The sequence below is a fragment of the Parasteatoda tepidariorum genome, chromosome 5 (genome assembly GCF_982258835.1).
Source record: "Parasteatoda tepidariorum strain Cologne lab strain chromosome 5, Ptep-v5.0, whole genome shotgun sequence".
Classification (NCBI taxonomy): Eukaryota; Metazoa; Arthropoda; class Arachnida; order Araneae; family Theridiidae; genus Parasteatoda; species Parasteatoda tepidariorum.
In genome coordinates, this window is record NC_141759.1 from 70,354,833 (window position 1) to 70,373,161 (window position 18,329).

Consider the following 18,329-nt stretch of genomic DNA (forward strand, 5'->3'; position numbering starts at 1 on the left):
AACGAGATACTTTGTTTTAGTTTTTAAAGTTTATTTTTAAATAATCTTAAACTGTAACCGGATCACTGTAAGCTAGCGGCAAATTGAGAACAGTACATAGATGTTGGAACGGCTCAAATAATAATATTGAATACTCCTTTTGATGTATCCTGTGTATTTATCTTTTTTACTTAATGGAGATTCATTGATCTAAATACTACATAATGCTAACTGATGTAAGTAATGTTTTAAGTGATCTGATAACACTTTCAGATGATGCTGATCAGATCATACTGGATTCAAATCTTGGTAACGATCAAGTGAGTCAATGGTTTTCGTTTATAAAGGAAACTGCTGGTGCTATTGTTGAAGGCACCTATTGTAGAGCATCTACTAGTGCAGAAGAACCGTCACGTTTTTCCGCTGATGATTTACCAAGTCTTGTCACTCTTCTTAAAGGTAAACAGAATTCCCATCGCGTTTCAACTTTGCTTGCAGAAGTACAAAGAGATAATCGGGTGCGGCTTAGTCACCGTAAGTCAAGAAAATCCTTGCGAAAAATTGTTTTGGGTAAAGGCAGAAGCAACCAATGGCATATCTCAAATCGTAAATCAAGTGTCAAAGAAATTGAATGTATTCCGGAAGATAAAACTACCACACCAGTTCCTAAAGATAAATTACTGAATGGTGAACTTGATATTTCTGCTTCTAAGAAACAGCACAACAAGAGCTATTTTCCAGAATTGAATACAAGCTCTAATATTACTCCAGTAAGTGGAGCTCTACACAGTACATACATTCAAAATAAGGAGTCTTCTACTACTACAGGTGAAAAGACACCTTTTACCCAATCCGAGTTGAAAGCTGCTGCTAAAATTGTTAAAGCAGAGAAGAAAAATGTAACATTTTCTTCACAAACTAGTTCTTTGTCTGAATCTTATAAGTCCCAAGTTGAATCTGATTTAAACCATCATGAAAAGGAATCTTACTTAGTTACAAAAAGTAATTCTTGTGTTTCTAAAGAAAGTGAAAATGATGAATTTTTAACACCCCCGAATAAAACTATCACCATAAGTGGTGATAGTTCATCGGATAAAAGTAAATATGAAACTCCTGTTACACGATCTAAGAGAAAATCGTCTGTTCAGTACAGCCAAGAAAATGCAAAAAGAATTAAAAATAATGCATCTCAAATACATTCTGGTAAACAAAATCAAGAAAAATGGGTTGAGAATTTCACTGGAAATAATACATTTAAGAAAATGAAAACCTCTAAAGACATTGATCCCGTAATTCCTGCAAAAAATTTACGCCAGCAAGGCCAAACTCGTCCTGAAAAAAGAATACTCCGAGAAATTCAAAAGAAAGAGGAAAAAGTGAGTCAAAATGCAAAAAAATTGCAATCTTTACAAAAAAGGAAAATTGAAGAAAATAAAAAAGCTCGTGAAAAGAAAATGGAAAAAGCTATGCAACAAAGAATAAAAATGGAAAAGGAAAAAGAGCAACGTATCAGATCTCGGACTCAGTCGAAGCAAGAAAATTTACAGCAAATAGAACCAGCACCCAAAAAGGGAGCTGTGAAAAAAGTTGAAACAGTTGCTATTACATCTTCTGGGAAACCTTTACGCTCACCTGTTAAAAAGGTCAAAATTTCTCCTGTTGAGCAGAAGTCGTCAAAATATGATAAAAATGAAATGGAAGTTAACCACATATACATGAACGAACCTTTACCTAAAGAAATAGCCAATACAAATTGTTTAAACAAATTAAATTCTACTTATGTACGCAGTCCAGCCAATGTTGAAAACATCACACCATCCACTACTAATGAGAAAGCTCCACCAAAACCTGTTAGAAATGCCAAGAAACCATATTCAAGTAATAAAAATATACCAGATTTTGAGACTGCAAAAGGAGTTGACAAAACTCAGCCTTTTGCATCCAGTTCAAATTCAACTTGTTCTGTGACACCAGTTGTTACTTCAACACCAGCAACAAAAAAAGTTGAATCTAAAATAAATATGGCTAAAACACCAGTTTCAAACAATGCCAAAAGACCTAATAGTTATGCCATGACACCTCATGAAGATTCTTTTGTTAACTATGATATCAGTGAAATCAAAAGTGATGATTCTGATGATGAGTCACCATCCGGTCACAAACCGATTCCAACTTGGGCTTCTGGTATTAATATGAAAAATGCTCTCATTAATCAATTTTATGGTCAAAAAATTGATATTGATGAATTATTTGGAAATTACTTTACTCCACCAAAACTTCAAGATATAATGGGTATGGAAAAGAAACACTATCATAAGCGAACCAGCTCCGCGATCTGGCTTGAATCACCAAATCGCTCACGTTTACTTGGTACCTAATCATGATGATCAGAAGTGTGTTACAAGTTAATATCTGTTTTATTCAGTTCTGATTTTATTATAGTTCATTGATGGATTGGTACCTTTTTGTAAATGTTTAATGATTATTTTTGTATTGATAATATTATTAGCTTGTATCATATCTTACAAATAAGATGAACATTTAAATAAATCTGTGAATTTATTTAGCTTCCTTAATGTATCCATTATATTCCTTATTTGGTATGGAAAGAAAAAATTATATAACTAATCGAGATCAATTTTGTGTCATGATTATTTATATATCTCATGTTTATTAAAACTGTTTTTCAGTAATGTTGATTGCATGTATTTAATCTGTGAATTATAAATTATATATTTAAAATTAAGTGTTGCTTTTATTTGACTTTTTTAACTTAAATATGTATAATTCAGAGACTCAAGAAAAATGTATAAACTTGCTGTAATAATTAATAAATAAATTTTGCTATAGACTAGGGCGCAACCTTCAGCCCTTAGGAGCTTCTGGACGAATGATTTTTTTTTTTTAGAAAAATAAAATCAATTTTAAATTGCACATTTGAGTCATTACATTTTAATGTGCTCGATTTGCACTGTTCTATAGTAAATCTATGTTGTTTCTTGATAGGTTATTGCTATAAAATTCCACATGGTTTTATTATAATACACGAATTTGAGTAATTTTTAACAATTTCAGCATTGATCCAAGTAACGTTTCGATCACTTTTTGGCATTTATAATTATTAAATTCCATGTGGTTTTTAAGATTCCGATCCGTTTATCGTGATAATCGATTTGTGTTTTAGCGTTCTTTATTTATGCCAACTTTATCTTTTATCCCAGGAAGCTGGTACATTTTCCCACGATTTTAAAAACCCCATTTAAATGATCACCTTTCGGCATGCTCTGTTTTTCTAATTTGATCCTATTGACGTTTAAGTCTGTTTTTGGCCGAATTTACTACCGTTTCGCGGTACCTTCACAAATTCAACTTTTAAAAAAACAGTAGTTTCACAAAATACTTTTTCTTATAATTTTATTTTTGTATTCCTTAAGAAACGATAAATCCATATTTTTGTGTTGATTTTTTAATGTAGTTTTTAATTTTTCACAAATTATGTCTAAATTTTCATAAAATAGGTACCTCTCAGAAAAACCTAGACAGACCCTTGTAACTACTAATTTCCACATAGCTTATAAATTACCAATACATTTATTACGACTCCTGAGTTATAAATCGCACATTTAATTGATCGCTTTTGTGCCGATTGTAAATCAAAGTTGTTTACAAGTCTTTTTTTTTTGGCAGTTTCTGCTATGTATTCTTAGTTTTAAAATTTTTATTACGACAAGCGAATTTAAAATCACGTATTTCAATAACTACTGACTGGTGCACTTTAGTTCTGCTAAATTCGTCGTAAATTTAATAAGAAAATTTTTTGCAATGCTTTGCTTCTTGATTTTTACAATCCTGTTACTTTAGCTATGATGTTAATATGTCACGCGAATTTAAATTATCACTTTGATACAATTTATCTGTGCATATTTCATCGTAAATATAAGTTATTTTTTCCTCGTTTTGGCTGTGGGGATTTTTTTTAGGTTAAAATAATACTAAATTTTGTTTTGTACTATAATGGATTTGATTCAATTTTTTGGTTTTTGTTTAAGCATTATAAATTTTCCTTAATAAAAATATCTTTTTCTTGCACTTTAAATCTGTAAGCTCTACAGTTTTTTTTTTTCGTGGTTAGAATTTATATCCTCCCCAATATGTATCTTTGTATATATATATTTGATAAATTATTGTGGAAAATGGAAAAAGTTTTTTGAAAGAGAAGAAATATAAGTTTATTTTTAATAAATTCAAATAATTAAAATTATTTAATTTTCTGCAAATATGTTATTAAGTTAACTGATAGAAAAAACTGCTTAGAACACTTATGTTATTCGAAAAATTTTCATATTTGCCGCTAACCTATCTGAATATGTGTGCTGCCCTATATTAATCTACCTGCTGTGCAAGTGGCCCTTCACTCAAAAAGGTTTGAAACCCCTACTATAGACAAACCCTTAACAACATTTTATGGAAAAACTGTGTGGGAAGCTGTTTACTTCAAAAATATTCTTTGTAAGTCTAAATTATTTGCTGTATTTTGGCTTATAATTTGAAAACAAATTTGTATGGTTCTTACTAAAATAATTATTAAATTATACAAGAACTGAATTTTTTACAGCTCTCATAAGTTAAATTGTGTTATTAATTCTATTCTCCAACTAAGGTGTACACTTCTAGATTGTAATGTGTGTATTGGCTTAATTGTATTTCTTAAATAAATTATTTTAAATGATTCTTTGCTATTACTAAATAGAATTGAATTAACCATCTTAAAAAAATCACTTGATATCATATTTCCATATACCATATGAAAAGATATTGTACCTGTCTATGTCTAGTGTTGTACTTGGAATAAATTTTAAAATAAGATATAATGATGTCTCAAGAAATAGCTACAGGATTTAGATTTCAGTCTTTCGATTTCTTGCTTTTACTGCACAGCTGTCGCCAAAACTTAGTGATCATTTTGTCACTGGTACATTGAAATCTTTGTAAGTTGATCACTTGTGATCAACTTCAATGTGTGTGGTGTGTTGTGAGTTTCGATGTGAGAAATTCATAACTACTACATCTGAGTTTCGATGAGAGAAAACTCAACATTGAAATCTATTTTGTTATTCTTGCAAACCATGGCCATTAATATAATAGTTTTCCCGTGTGATAAACTCACTAAGTTAAAGTTAGCTTTTAAAGCAATGTTGCCAATTCTAATTCATAATATAATAAAATAGAAAATTTCCTGAGCAATTTTTTTTTTTTTTCTCTGGTCAACTTATATAGGATTTAGAATAGTTACATAACATTGACATATTTCAAGATAGAGATTTTGCCAGATTACAAATATGATAAATTTGATAGGTTTCACAGTGCAAAAATATAAATATTCCCAAATTATTAACTTATATTGTGTCTTTACTTGACTTGCTAGTTTTTAGTAATAAGCAATTATATTATAGATATGTGGCTAGTTAACTGATACATATGATGCCAGTTTCATACATCAATTACTATGTGCTGAATAAAAACTATTCTTATCGTGATTCAATGAATACAGAATAAAGTGTCAGTCAAAAAATTCAAATTATTGTTGAGGTTTATGGCAGTTCAGTCCAATTAACCAATTTTTTGAGGGTGGAACATGGTAGCAATAAGATTTCAATTTATTTAAAAGGGACAAAATGACATATTAAGTCCACATTAATTTGTGCATTTCGTTTTTTCTTTGGCATGTGTGGACAATTGGTTAGTCTTCCTTTGTTCTCTTTTTTGTACTTTTTTAAAAAAGAAAAAAACTTAAAACAATTATTTCAAAAAATATATCATTAACCAATTTTTATTTTGTCCATTGAATGTGGGAGTTAAATTAAACTATACATTTTAAAACTAAATGTAATTAAACTATACATTTTCAATATTGATAGCTGTGAAATCTAAATAATCAGCTTAGTCACATATTGGCAAAAATCCCTCGTGTGCCATTTTCATGCTAAACACTATGGTAACAGGTTGTTGTCTTGCCTATTTCAGTAATAAATATTTCCAAAAGTTTTGCGAGTTCTGGCACCTGAGGACTGTTTAGGATATCCTCAGATGATGACCCATGTATGGTTATAGGTTATACCTAAGAAAAAAACTCAGTGGCGCGACAGCGCATAGATGGCTTACTGTGCCCATCTGTTTTCTTGATCTTGGGCACTGGGGTGCATCAGCAGACGTTCCGATTAGGTGGTCAGCCGAACGCGAAACCCCCAGTGTTTAGTTCCCAAGCAGGCTTGATACTCATATAGGTTATACCAGCAATTCCTAATTGTTTTCAGCCGTAGAACCCTTGAATCCAAACTCTTGAACGTTAAATAATCAACCTAAAATTAAACCGTGCTTTTGTGAAAGTATTCTTTAACCGAACTCTATTTCCCAAACAATTAATTTAAACTTTTCCACTAAGTTCTATCACTTCAAAATTAAAATAAATATTTAATATTACTTCAAAAGACAAAAATTTACCTTGTGAAAAATTAAATAAAAGATTGAAACCAGTTAGTCTGTAAACGTATAAATTTAATCATCTAAAATAAACACAAAAAGATGTGCACTTAATTAACCTATTATTATAATCGGGTAATTGAAATAGATGTGCCCTGAATAACCGCTTAGCTATTTTATTTTCCTGCTATGTTTTGATCAGAAATAAGCAAATTTTTTTAAAACAGACTTGTGTTCGAATTTATTATATGAATGGAAATCGACAATCAAAATTGTTCTAAGCTTGGCATTAATTCATTTCTGATAATTTTTAATTAAGATAATTTCATTTTCAGATGGCTTTTTTCTAAAGGTTTAGAATTGGAACAAATATTTTACATGGGCTGTGTGAGAGAAAGAAAACTTGTACACCTGGACATAGCAGTTGTGTAATTGAAATTAAAAATGGCACACCCCAACAGGAATTGAACTTTGAAATTAATGCTTATTAGTAAACACCTGTTATTATATCATATATGCTGAAGTATCAAATGAATTGGAATATGCTCTAACTCCTATCCTTCAAAATTTGTCTGAATTAAAATACTAATTTGATGATGATTTTGTCATTTTTCTCGAAATGGAATTTAGGGGAAATCTGATGTCATTATCCTTAGTGCTTTAATTATTTTCACTTGGAACTGTTTTTAATTTTCCTCTAAAACGCAACATGCTCCAAAATTAGCAGGTATTGAAAAAAAAGTTTATATAATGCTAAGAAAATAGTATATAGAAACTACTCATAATTTTGAGGGTTTATAATTAAAATTTAGAAACTTACAACATAAAAAGCACATAAGATAACATAAAAGCTTCAATTAACGTTTTTATGTTAGTTCTTTCCTGAATATCCTTTTATTTATCTAATCGAAATGCTTTCTCACACTTTTAAATTCGCATCCTGTCCTTAAATCTATATTTGGCTCAACTATGCATTAATTAAAAGGATAATTTTCTCTTTGCTCTCTGTAGGAATCATTCGACCTATTTGATAAACCAATTACAATTACTAACATTTCCTCTTTCCCTAAATTAAGACATTTTACTTTGCAAGATTTTCCCTAACATATGATGAAGAAACACAATTTTTCGTGTACACTTTCATGACTGCTCTGTCTAATAATTTATAAATAAATTTTGTACCCTCCTTCCCTGCCTAAGACCTGTTTTAATCCTTCCACTCGGCAACGACAATATATATGTATATATATAAAGATCCAAGTGTGCAAAATTTGAATCATAGTACTAACTGTATTTCATGTCTTAAAACTAACCTTCAAAAGAGTAACATCAAGACACATCTTTTCTATTTTTTTAAAAAATACAAAAAAGTGAAAATATATCATCATGGTTAAAGAAAATTTTAAGTGACTATGTGATACTTTTACATTAATTTATTCTTTTGTAATTTCTTAAAAATAATATTGTGCAGAAAAATTACATTTCAATTTTCATGATTTTTTTTATTAAAGACTACATTACACAAATATTTACAAAAAATATACACTGCACAAACAATTAATAGTGATAAAAACTTTTTACTGATTAATTAAAATAGATTGAATTAACCATAGATTTAATTAAGACAATTTTTAATGAAACATCTTGATAACTTAGAATAATACCATATCACAATAAAATGAAACTTTAGTAGCATTGTTTTTAGCATTTTGCTTTATTTTCTTAAGAGGCAGACTTGCTTTTACTTTTTAGAGTTTCTTTCAAGGCTTGTATCCTTTTCTGTATATCATCAACACTCCAGTTCTATTAAATTAAAAAAACATAAATAAATAAAACAGCACAATATTAAAAATTGATTCAATATATGAATAAAAGAATAGCTATCTCACTGAATATAGTTTCTCTATTTCTTGGTCCATCTTCTTTTTTGGTGATGTATAACTTGCCCCCTAATTAAAATAAATAACATTTTATTTCGATTAATAATTTTTTATACAGACTGGAATTTATAAAATGTATAGAAGATAGAAAAATATTTCTAAACTTATGAACTATGGTTTGCATTATTAAAATAGAATGATATTAGGTATTTATTTAGTAAAAAAAAAATTTATAAGAAATTGCTATGTATAGTTAACTGGTTTGGGTTTTAAAACCCAAGAATTAGATGCGAATATTCCACATTGCAAATTGAAAAACTAAAGATATTACATATTCAAGAAACCAGAAATCATATTTAATTAAAAAAACAAGGAGGAAGAGTTATAAAAAATAAAATACTTAAACTTAGAAAAATGAAATGTACCAAAAGTTAAAACTTCTAAACATTAAATTCAGATTATTTTAAGTATCAGATTATCTCAGATTCAAAACTGGAAGAAGTAGTATTTTAAAATTTAGGTCAAAATTTAATTTATATTTCAGTGAACAAATTGTACCAGTTCCCACAGTAAAAACTTTTATAAATATAAATAATAAAACTGCATTATTATTATTATAGAATTGTCTTGGAAGACAGATCTCAAAAGTGAGAGAGATGATTTCTCATTGTTCATCTATTAGATAGAAAAGAAAAATCTACACTTTCACTCTGTCTTAATTATATTTAACAATTTTTACTTTAAAAATGAAAACAGACTTTGTCCTGCTAGTGATTTTATTTATTTATATAATTAATGAAATCTAAGACTAAAAAATAATCTGTAGATGGAAGGTTTCTGCCACATGTCTTGACAGTAACATATACATGTAATTGCTCTTTATTCTTAATATTTATAAGACAAAAATCAAGTTTTGATAAGAAACAAAATTAAAAATTTTAATAAACTTACAGATAAATTAAAGTATTCTGGAGACATTCCTTCTAAATACAGGATTTTGTCTTCCAACGCCTTTATTCGCTGAAAAGCAGTTTTTCCACTACAATCTAAAAAGAAAAGAAAAATTTGAACTTTATCAATCGATTTACAGTGCTTTTAATCAATTCCAGTAAAGTTCAAATATCAAAATTAGTTATTCCATTGATAGAATGGTAAAAGTGACTGATTTTTTAAAAACAGTATTGCTCACTTAAAATATTTACTTACAAGTTTACATTAAGAGCAATAAAAAAATCATATTAAGCAAAAAAGAATGGTTCATAAAAAGGGTCAACTTTAAAAATACAATTTATAAACTTCCTTTTTTTTTTAATCGCAAATAAATTTACATTTCAGGAAAAGAAATAAAAAGATTCTACTACATTTACCTCTCAGGGAAAAAAAATAATAATAATAATTGGTTTTCATTCATTAAAAAAGGAGTTAAAATTTTCTTCAATTTCCTCATGATAGTCCTATACTTAAATGTGTACATTTTTATTTTATCTCACAATTTTTCCCACTTATCAAAACCAATTTTATAATACTTGAATAAGAACTTATGTATAGAAGAAAAACTATTGTCCTACTTTGTTATGCAGTTAACAGGTTGAAAAGGGGGTGTACAGTTATTATTATCATTTTGCTAAAAAAATCACAGAGGATAACAGGGTGATAATAGCTAGATTTTTAAAAATAATGGTTACAAAATAAATTTCAAATGTTTTTCTAAAAAAGAAAATTAGTTTTCTCTCCTTTTCTGGAAAACTAAACGAATTAAAAGCAGCATAATGATAAGCCATATTTATAACTGTGAAGGATAGCATTCTTGTAAACACTGCAATTTTCTTGTAGGGAATAAAAATTTTCTGTAAATTGTGTTGCTCAAGAGGAAATTCCATAATCCTGAAAAGTATTTAACTTGTAACAATATTAAGGAATAGTTTAATCTAAAAATGTCACCTTTGGAAAAAAACTAGATTATTACTGTATTACCCCAAGCTCTTCAGTTGAAGATAAGTATCATTAAAATAGATATGTTTTTAAAATATTACAAATAATAATCATAATTTATAACATAAATTTAATTTTTAACTGTTAACACAATGTTCTGACAGCTATTAATATTAATGAATGTTGAGAAGAAAATTCTAAACAGAAAAATTTACAAATATTAAAATAATCTCAAGTAATGAACAAAAAATTATGCTCAATTACTAAATATTTGATAAGCAGTTTTGGCACTGCATCATACATCAACAAAAAAAAAATAATAAATAAATAAAATTCTGAACAGAAAAAAGAATGCATTTTAAGCCATTTAAATTCAATTTCAGTCAAACACCAAGAAAATACTATTCTAAATAAATTTAGGAATATAATTAAAATAAAACCGTAAACCAAACAAAACAATTAGGAATAGTTTATTTTATAGTCATTATGTAAATGCATTTTGATTAAATTTAAGCACACAGTAAATGGAAATATTGTGTATTTATAATAAGTCTCCATTTTTTGAAAAGTTCTTCTGTTGAAGTTATAGATAATATTATTATTTATCCTTCCAAAATGTTTAAAAACATTAGAACTATAAGTAATTTTTTTCATTGGTCATTTCCTACACCTCAGACCAATGAAATTATATGTCTTCAACTACGAGCATCAAAAACAATATACATTACCTTCCATTTTTAAATGAGATTCCATATTTCTTAGCCTTTCTTCCAGAGAATCAGTAATACTGTTTTGTGCTGTCGACAAACCCGGTTCAACTTTTATCTTTTTGTGAGCACTCTTTGTCTGTGGTCCATATCTGTTTTCAACTCTTGAAACTAAAAAGAAATTACCATAATTATTACAACTGCACGTCTTATACAGTATAATAATACGCAAAAATTATCTAATTAAATAAATTAACATTCAGTTTAAAAGAAGTTTTTTTTTTTAATTTATGACTAAAAATACATAGTATTAAGTATTCTTTAGTTTAAATCGTCAAGAAAATATTGCAAAAATACACTATTTTTTTATATACTAGTTATTTTATGGAAATTCTTTCATTTTTAAAATGAAATAAAATATTATTTTTCTTCATTATCTAAAAAATAATATCTAGCATTTTAATGCAACAAGACTAATGTCACACATTTATATATTAGAAAAAACGTATTATTATTAGCATAATAAGCTGTTCAATTACAGAAAAATTTTAATTAATTAAAAAAAAGAAAAAATTGCCTTAAATGTTGCAAAATATTGAGGAAATACTACTACATATGATGCTACTTCTTCACTAAAGTAAGCACATATTTTTGACTGCCGTTATTCTAAAACTTTACCACATAGAAATGAAGTTTAAGGTACTACTTTAAAGATGAATGTCAGTAATAATATTTATTTTTAAAAAAATAAAGTTCAGTGTTGCCAATTATTAAAATACATTTTTTCGTTTTCATTTATTATCACTTATTTTTCATGTTCATTGTATGAAACATTTTAGATCACCTTTTGGTCAAAGTAAACACTTTTAACTACAACTATTTTTTTTAAAACATCCCAATTAGAATTATTCCAAAAAACTTTTTTTTAAAAATAAGAAAAGAAAAGAAAATCCAAAAATGTTTAAATTACATTTTAAAAAAAACTTAACATTTAACATGCGCTTTTTATTTCAAAAGATTTTGCTTTTGTTTAAAAATTTTTTAGGCTTTTCATAAAGAATTCTAATTTCCTTTTAAACAAAAATTTTATTTCAGAAAATATTTAGTAATACTTTATATAAATTTCACATTTACGAGGTTGCCACCATAGTAAGACTCCAAACATTGTCGTTTTTACTTTGTTTAGTGTTAGTTTAAAAACTTTTGAGGCTTTTCCAAAAGAATTTCAACTTTACATGAAAAAATATATGAAGATAAATAAAACAACACATTTGATTCAACATTAAAAAGGGAATGTCATGAGAGTGTTCAGGATCTATATTTGAACAAATTTCGAAACATATATTCTTACTTGGTTATTAAAAGACATTTTGAATTGATGATACAGCTTATGCTAGTTTTTATCATACTTTAAACATACTTTAAAGCTAAAGTCACTCTAAAGTTTTCATAGAAAAAACTATAAAATAAATTCTGACGTATAAATATGAATTATAAAAAAGACTGAATACTATAAAAAAATATATAAGCTAACTTAAATATAGTACCATATTAATAATTGCAATATATACAACAACGAAAATTTGAATCTAATGAATAAGACATACTCTTTATTCTACTCTTGCTTCCTAATCGAGGAATAACAACAGCATCCACTCGAGCACAGCTTTCTATTACATCTGGAAAATTTTGATATTTATTTTAAAAAAGGTAAATTAATACAGATTTTAAGACCTACTGTTAAAATATAAAACTTGTAGAACAGAAAAAAATTGTATGAAAATTGACTTTAGAGCTTTACTTATAAATTTTATAAGTATCCAAATATTTCCTGTTTTTAAGAAATTGTTTCATTTGAAAATGCATAAAAAACATTGAGAATTAAAACAATTCCTACCTATAATCTTCAAGATAAATTCAAAAGCAATTTTTACATGATTTTCAAAAAAGAACCTTTTAGTGTATTTTATAAATATCTTCATATTTATATAAACATAATTTTACTTATACTTAAAGGAAAAGGCATAAGCCTTGGATTTTAGTTTATATGTTTATCCATAAACTTTCTACTTACCACAACATATAGGACTTAATTTATTTTAACAAATTATATACCAGATAACACCACCAAAATAAACTTTTTAAGTTGGTGTAGTAATAGACGTATGTTATGCTGTAATGTCAATCTTGTTGATGTGATGTAACTTTCAAATAAACTACTCAGCTTACATGGTGCAGAAACAGCAATTTAAAAAATACTCAAACAAATATGATCATAACAAAATGTGAAAATTATAAACTGCAAATAAAAACATGTTAGTTGTTTTATTTTTGCTTTGAAGAATATTCATTTTATTTTCTGATTGGAAAAATTACTAAATACTATATTACATGCAAGAAAATACATTAAAGAATAAAATTTAAACTTACTGTAAGCGGGATCATCCTCTGAAATCAGTTGATGACCACAAAACTCTTGTACATTTAATTCATTCGCTTCTTTCCGTTTTCTTTCAATAAATGTAGATATTCTTTTTTCTATCTATAATACGGACAAGATGTCTCATAAATATTGTTAAAAGTTTTTGGGGATTACACAACATATTTGCAAAACTATAAGTTTCAAGGTATAAGTTTCAAGTTATACATTTTCAAGTCCTAAATAATGCTTGAATTTAGGACCTATAAGTAGATTAGTAAGAGCCTCTATCCCTCCCCCTCCAAACCCCCCCCCCCTCCAAAAAAAAAACCCTAAGTGTTTCACACTATGACAGGTGATTATGTGACAGTGACATTTCAACAAAGTGACTATCGAAAATTTTAGTTTAGACTGACTACTTGTACATTAAAGATGAGATAGGCTCAGCCCGTGTCTGAAAGTCTGAGCCTAAGTCTGACGGAGGCTCGCTTACTGAAGAAAGCTTTCAGGCTCAGATTCCCAATAAAATTTTCAGAACTTTTTTACTACTTTCAAACAAACGTTTGGTTCAGTTATTGAGTATAAAAAAAATTTCTAAAGAATAAAAATTTATAGCAATCTGTTACTTCTGTTTAGCCCTTTTGCTTTCCAAGGCTAGCAGTAATTTTCAAATAACTTTTATTCAACTTCAGCTTTTGATTTTCTATTTTAGTTTCAGTATTAATAATTTGGAGTTTCAGTTTACTCAATTTTTCTCTTTTCTTTTTCTTTTACAGGCTATCAATATAAAAAGGTTTTAATTTACTAATTCCCTTATTTAGACATCAAATGATCATTTTCATTCAGACCAGCAACTAAAAGATATTACAAGTCTCTACATGATTTAAGTGGTCCATTTACTTGTCTCTACACATTAGTTTTATTTTACGTTAATAAAGTTCATTGAAATTAATGACAAACACAGAGACTATGTAATGTTGCAGTTATGTTAAAACATGCTTTTTAGACAAAAGCCGAAAATTCTAAAACAACTCTTACATCAATTGCTGGTCTGGGAGACCACCGATAATTATTTTACGATCGTCCAAATCAAATTTTAGTGATTTAAAATCAATGTAAATTTTGAGCCCTGATCTTGATATTTATTTAACAAAAATTCATAGAAAGATAATCTTATTTCACTTTAGTGCAATAATTAATCAATAATTTCTTGTTCAGTGGTCGGAACTAACGCACTACAAGTAGTGAAACTATTACATTTGTCACTTCTTTTAACAGTTCGTAATGTAGTGTGCCACTTTTTTAAAAAAGTATTTTATTAAGTAGTGTGATGCTTGAAAAACAATAGTTTGTAGCAATTCTTGCTATTAACAACAGAAAAAATAAATTAACAAAACATGAAGTTAACAAAAGTAAATAGCCATAATAAAAATACTTTTCAACTTTTAATTCAACTTCTGGAATGCATAAAATTTTTTATCAGCATTTTTATTTTCTTGCAAACTCAAAATAAGCTCCACATATCAGCGTGTTTTCAGTAGTTTCTATACTCATAACCTGTGGAGAGCTTGAACACATTTTTTTTTTTTTTTTTTTTATAATGCTATCAGCTAAATACTGAATAAATAGTTTAGAATAACAAATTTGCTCACATAAACATGAATAAATATTTCTTAATAATTTTTCATGTTTAAATATGTCAATTTATTATTTTAAACTAATGGGTGCACAGCCTTTTTGAGTGAAGGGCCACTGCCACTCACACAGTAGATTGATTAGCAAACGGTCACTCACATATTTAGTAATACTGCTGGCTAGTATGATAAATTTTGTATAGCAATTATGTTCAAAGCACTACATTTTTTATCAGTAGACTAAGTAATTTGAGGAAAATTACATATTTTTAATAAGCAGAATTAGAATTTAATTATTAGAATTTATTCAAAAATGAAAAAACTGAAACTATTCTTAAATTTCTTTCCCTTTTTATCAATGATTGATTTATTAAAAAAATAAACAAATAAATGTTAGAAAGAGAAATGTAAATTCTAAAAATAAAAAAAAACTGTAATGCTCATAGAGTGAAAGTGTAAAAAAAATACATAAATATTTTAATGAATACATATTTTGCTGAATAATATAAAATTGAACTAAATATTTTAATTAAAGGAAATTTATAGGGTTTAAACCAAAACCAAAAGTGAAAGAAAAACCATTATAGTACAAAAAAAGATTCAATATTCATTTGGTATTATACTTCAGTGTTTTCACTACAGAGCGAGAAAGCGAGAATCTCACATATTTTCTTCTTTTCTCGCATGAAAAAATGATTACCGCGAGAAATTCGCTCATTCTATAAATTAATTTAAAAATTCGCTAATTTCTCGCATCTTGGAAAAAGTTTCAAATTACGCCATTTAGAATAAAATCGGTTTCACTTTTCTTCCTGGATCTTTCATTATTTTGAACATATGCCTCGTTATCTAGCTTCCCTATTTACCAGTATTGTTCAGAACCTTTTCGAACAACAGAACACAACCACGTAACCCCTTTCAGAACACATTTCTCGGTTTACCGTAGGTAAGGTTTCTTCATGTAAGACGTTCAAATTTTTTATGCACTTATGTAAGATGGACAAATACCTTGTAAAGGCAAAATCTTCCATGATGATGCACCAAAAATATTCAATGCTTTAAAAAATAGAAGACGTTAAAAATGTATTATAATTAAAGTAATGATTTTTTTTCAAGAGCTTGTGTTTTTTTAATTTTTAGAAATCTCACCCTGATTTTGAGAAAGGGTGAGAATTTCTCACCCATTTTTTTTCTATGATGAAAACACTGTTCAAGTATTATTTCTAATTCTTGAGTTATTAGAGGTTTCATGAATTATAAGTAGGAAACATTTTCTAGTTTAAAAATTCACATTTTTCTCCATTTTTCATATTGCTATAACATTATAATAAATATGAAGGATTTTAAATACTACATGCAAATGCATGGTTCTCACTGTCAAAAAAACAATGGAAAAACAACTTTTACTCACAATGAAATAGGCAGAAAAAAAGAAATTGTATAAAAAATTGGGCATTTAAACATGCGATTAGAAACTCATATGTTGTAATAACATCGTAGTTAAAAGAGCTGGATCATCAAAATCCCCCAGAAAAGCATCGCAACAATTGCAATTTACAAGGAAAATAGCAAGAATAAAGTGCTTCAATAGGTAATTATTTAAATGCGCAATTTAAAATACGCATGTCGTTATGAAAATTGGAATTCTTAATACCACATGGGAGTGCATTGCAAGAACTGCTAAAAAAAGTATGGAAAAATAACTTGGACTTGTGATGAAATAGGCTGAAACAAAGCACTTCAAAAAGGAATTATTATGTAATAGTGAAATTTTAAATTGTTCTGTTATACTAATATCATAGTAAAAATATGGGATTTTCAAAAGCATAAGAAGTGTGGCAATTAAGCTTTTGGAAAAAATTTCTAATTTAAAATCCATTTGGCATCTCGGAGATTGTAGTTGGCTCAACAAGTCATAATGCAAAAAAATACCCATGGCAATTGTAGTTGGTACAGTACAGAAATAAAACTTTGGTTTGCGCATAGCTTTTTAAGTATAATTTTTTAATAAATAAGCACTGAAATAATTCTGTAAAGAAATTATTCTTGTACAAATTCCCTATAATAAGAATTACAGAAATAAAATTTTCTTTTTTATTAATGGATAGACTGTCTAGCAGAATATAGCTACTGAAACTGAAGATGCATGTAAATTAAAAAAAATATGTGTAATAAGAATTGATACTATATAGTAATATAATGTATATAAAGTTGTTAGTGCAAGAAATGTAAAAGTAATATTACCTCATCATCATCAACTTGAATTTGTATCAAATCTTTCAACTTAGTAGCACTTTCTTTAATTGTATCAGGTTCCATTATTGGTTTTTCTATTAAAAAATAAATAAAAAATTAATAAATTACAATCAGTAAATAAATTGGTACTTTAGAAGTTAATTTAAAAATATATAAATTACTTTATTTAATGTCTGCAAAACAAAAAACTAAACCAGTTTTTTCAATGAGCATATAGTGTGTTACAAGAAAAATTCGACACTATGTTCAACAAACACAAAAGTCACAGCTTAACAGGTCAAATTAAACCACATTATATTGTATTTCTATAAACGGCTTATATTCACAAGTAAATTTTAAAGGAAAACAATTATTTTCTTAGCCATAAATTTAAAAGTGTTGTTTTAAGCTGCTCATTTCTGCTTCGCCGAGGATAGATAAATATTGACTACTGCTGATAAACGATAGATTGATATTCTATCAATCTATCATTTACTAATAAAAAAACTGTCATCAATTATCAATTTTATTTATATTTACATAAATTAATCGTTTATTTTCTGATTTTATGTCGAAGAGCATGATTCATCTTATGACCAGTTAAAAAGCGCCTTACTTTAAGCTTTCATAAAACGTTGCAGAATATATTCAATGTTACAATCTACTTATTTTATTATATGAGAAAATCCTTTTGAAGTAAAAACCAATTCTTTTACTCAATCAACAATTTTTTTCAGGAAAACTTCATAATTGAAAGACTTAATAAATGTTGATAAAATAATAGACAGTGTTAAATTGTAAATTTTAACCTTTTTCTATAATAATAATATTGATGATAAGGTACTTTGCAAAAGATTTTGGATCACATTTGTATTTTTCCTGACATAAATTTTTGTGTATAGTCGGGCAAAAAACATGTATCGATAATACTCATTATCAACATGATACTGACCGTCAGAACGTTCTTTATGTAATATATTTTCAGTTTTTTTACGTTTTGAGCTTTATTGATACACTATTATTACAAATTGGTTATTTCGGGACCACTTAATTTTAATAACCA

At 27.3% G+C, this 18,329-nt stretch overlaps 3 protein-coding genes across 3 annotated transcripts in view; 2 read left to right on the forward strand and 1 right to left on the reverse strand.

Annotated features, from left to right (window-relative positions):
- Positions 1-54: 54 nt before the first annotated feature.
- On the forward strand, positions 55-4,709 carry LOC107437986 (uncharacterized). The gene has a single exon (XM_016050139.4). It carries the CDS (start codon positions 204-206, stop codon positions 2,355-2,357), a length of 2,154 nt encoding a protein of 717 aa, XP_015905625.3. The 5' UTR covers positions 55-203; the 3' UTR covers positions 2,358-4,709.
- A 3,237-nt stretch (positions 4,710-7,946) lies between these two features.
- On the reverse strand, positions 7,947-17,737 carry LOC107437983 (MAP3K12-binding inhibitory protein 1). Its single transcript, XM_043040400.3, has 8 exons — positions 17,449-17,737; positions 17,276-17,361; positions 13,409-13,520; positions 12,586-12,657; positions 11,000-11,149; positions 9,291-9,385; positions 8,349-8,408; positions 7,947-8,262 (listed from the first exon to the last, which is right to left on the reverse strand). The coding sequence occupies exons 2-8, from the start codon at positions 17,348-17,350 to the stop codon at positions 8,182-8,184; spliced, it is 645 nt and encodes a 214-aa protein (XP_042896334.2). The 5' UTR covers positions 17,351-17,361; positions 17,449-17,737; the 3' UTR covers positions 7,947-8,181.
- A 23-nt stretch (positions 17,738-17,760) lies between these two features.
- Positions 17,761-18,329, forward strand: part of LOC107437982 (uncharacterized) — a 34,132-nt gene continuing 33,563 nt past the window's right edge. Inside the window, exon 1 of the mRNA XM_043040397.3 lies at positions 17,761-17,962. The gene's annotated coding sequence lies outside the window, so the exon portion shown is untranslated. The remainder of the gene's footprint in view (positions 17,963-18,329) is intronic.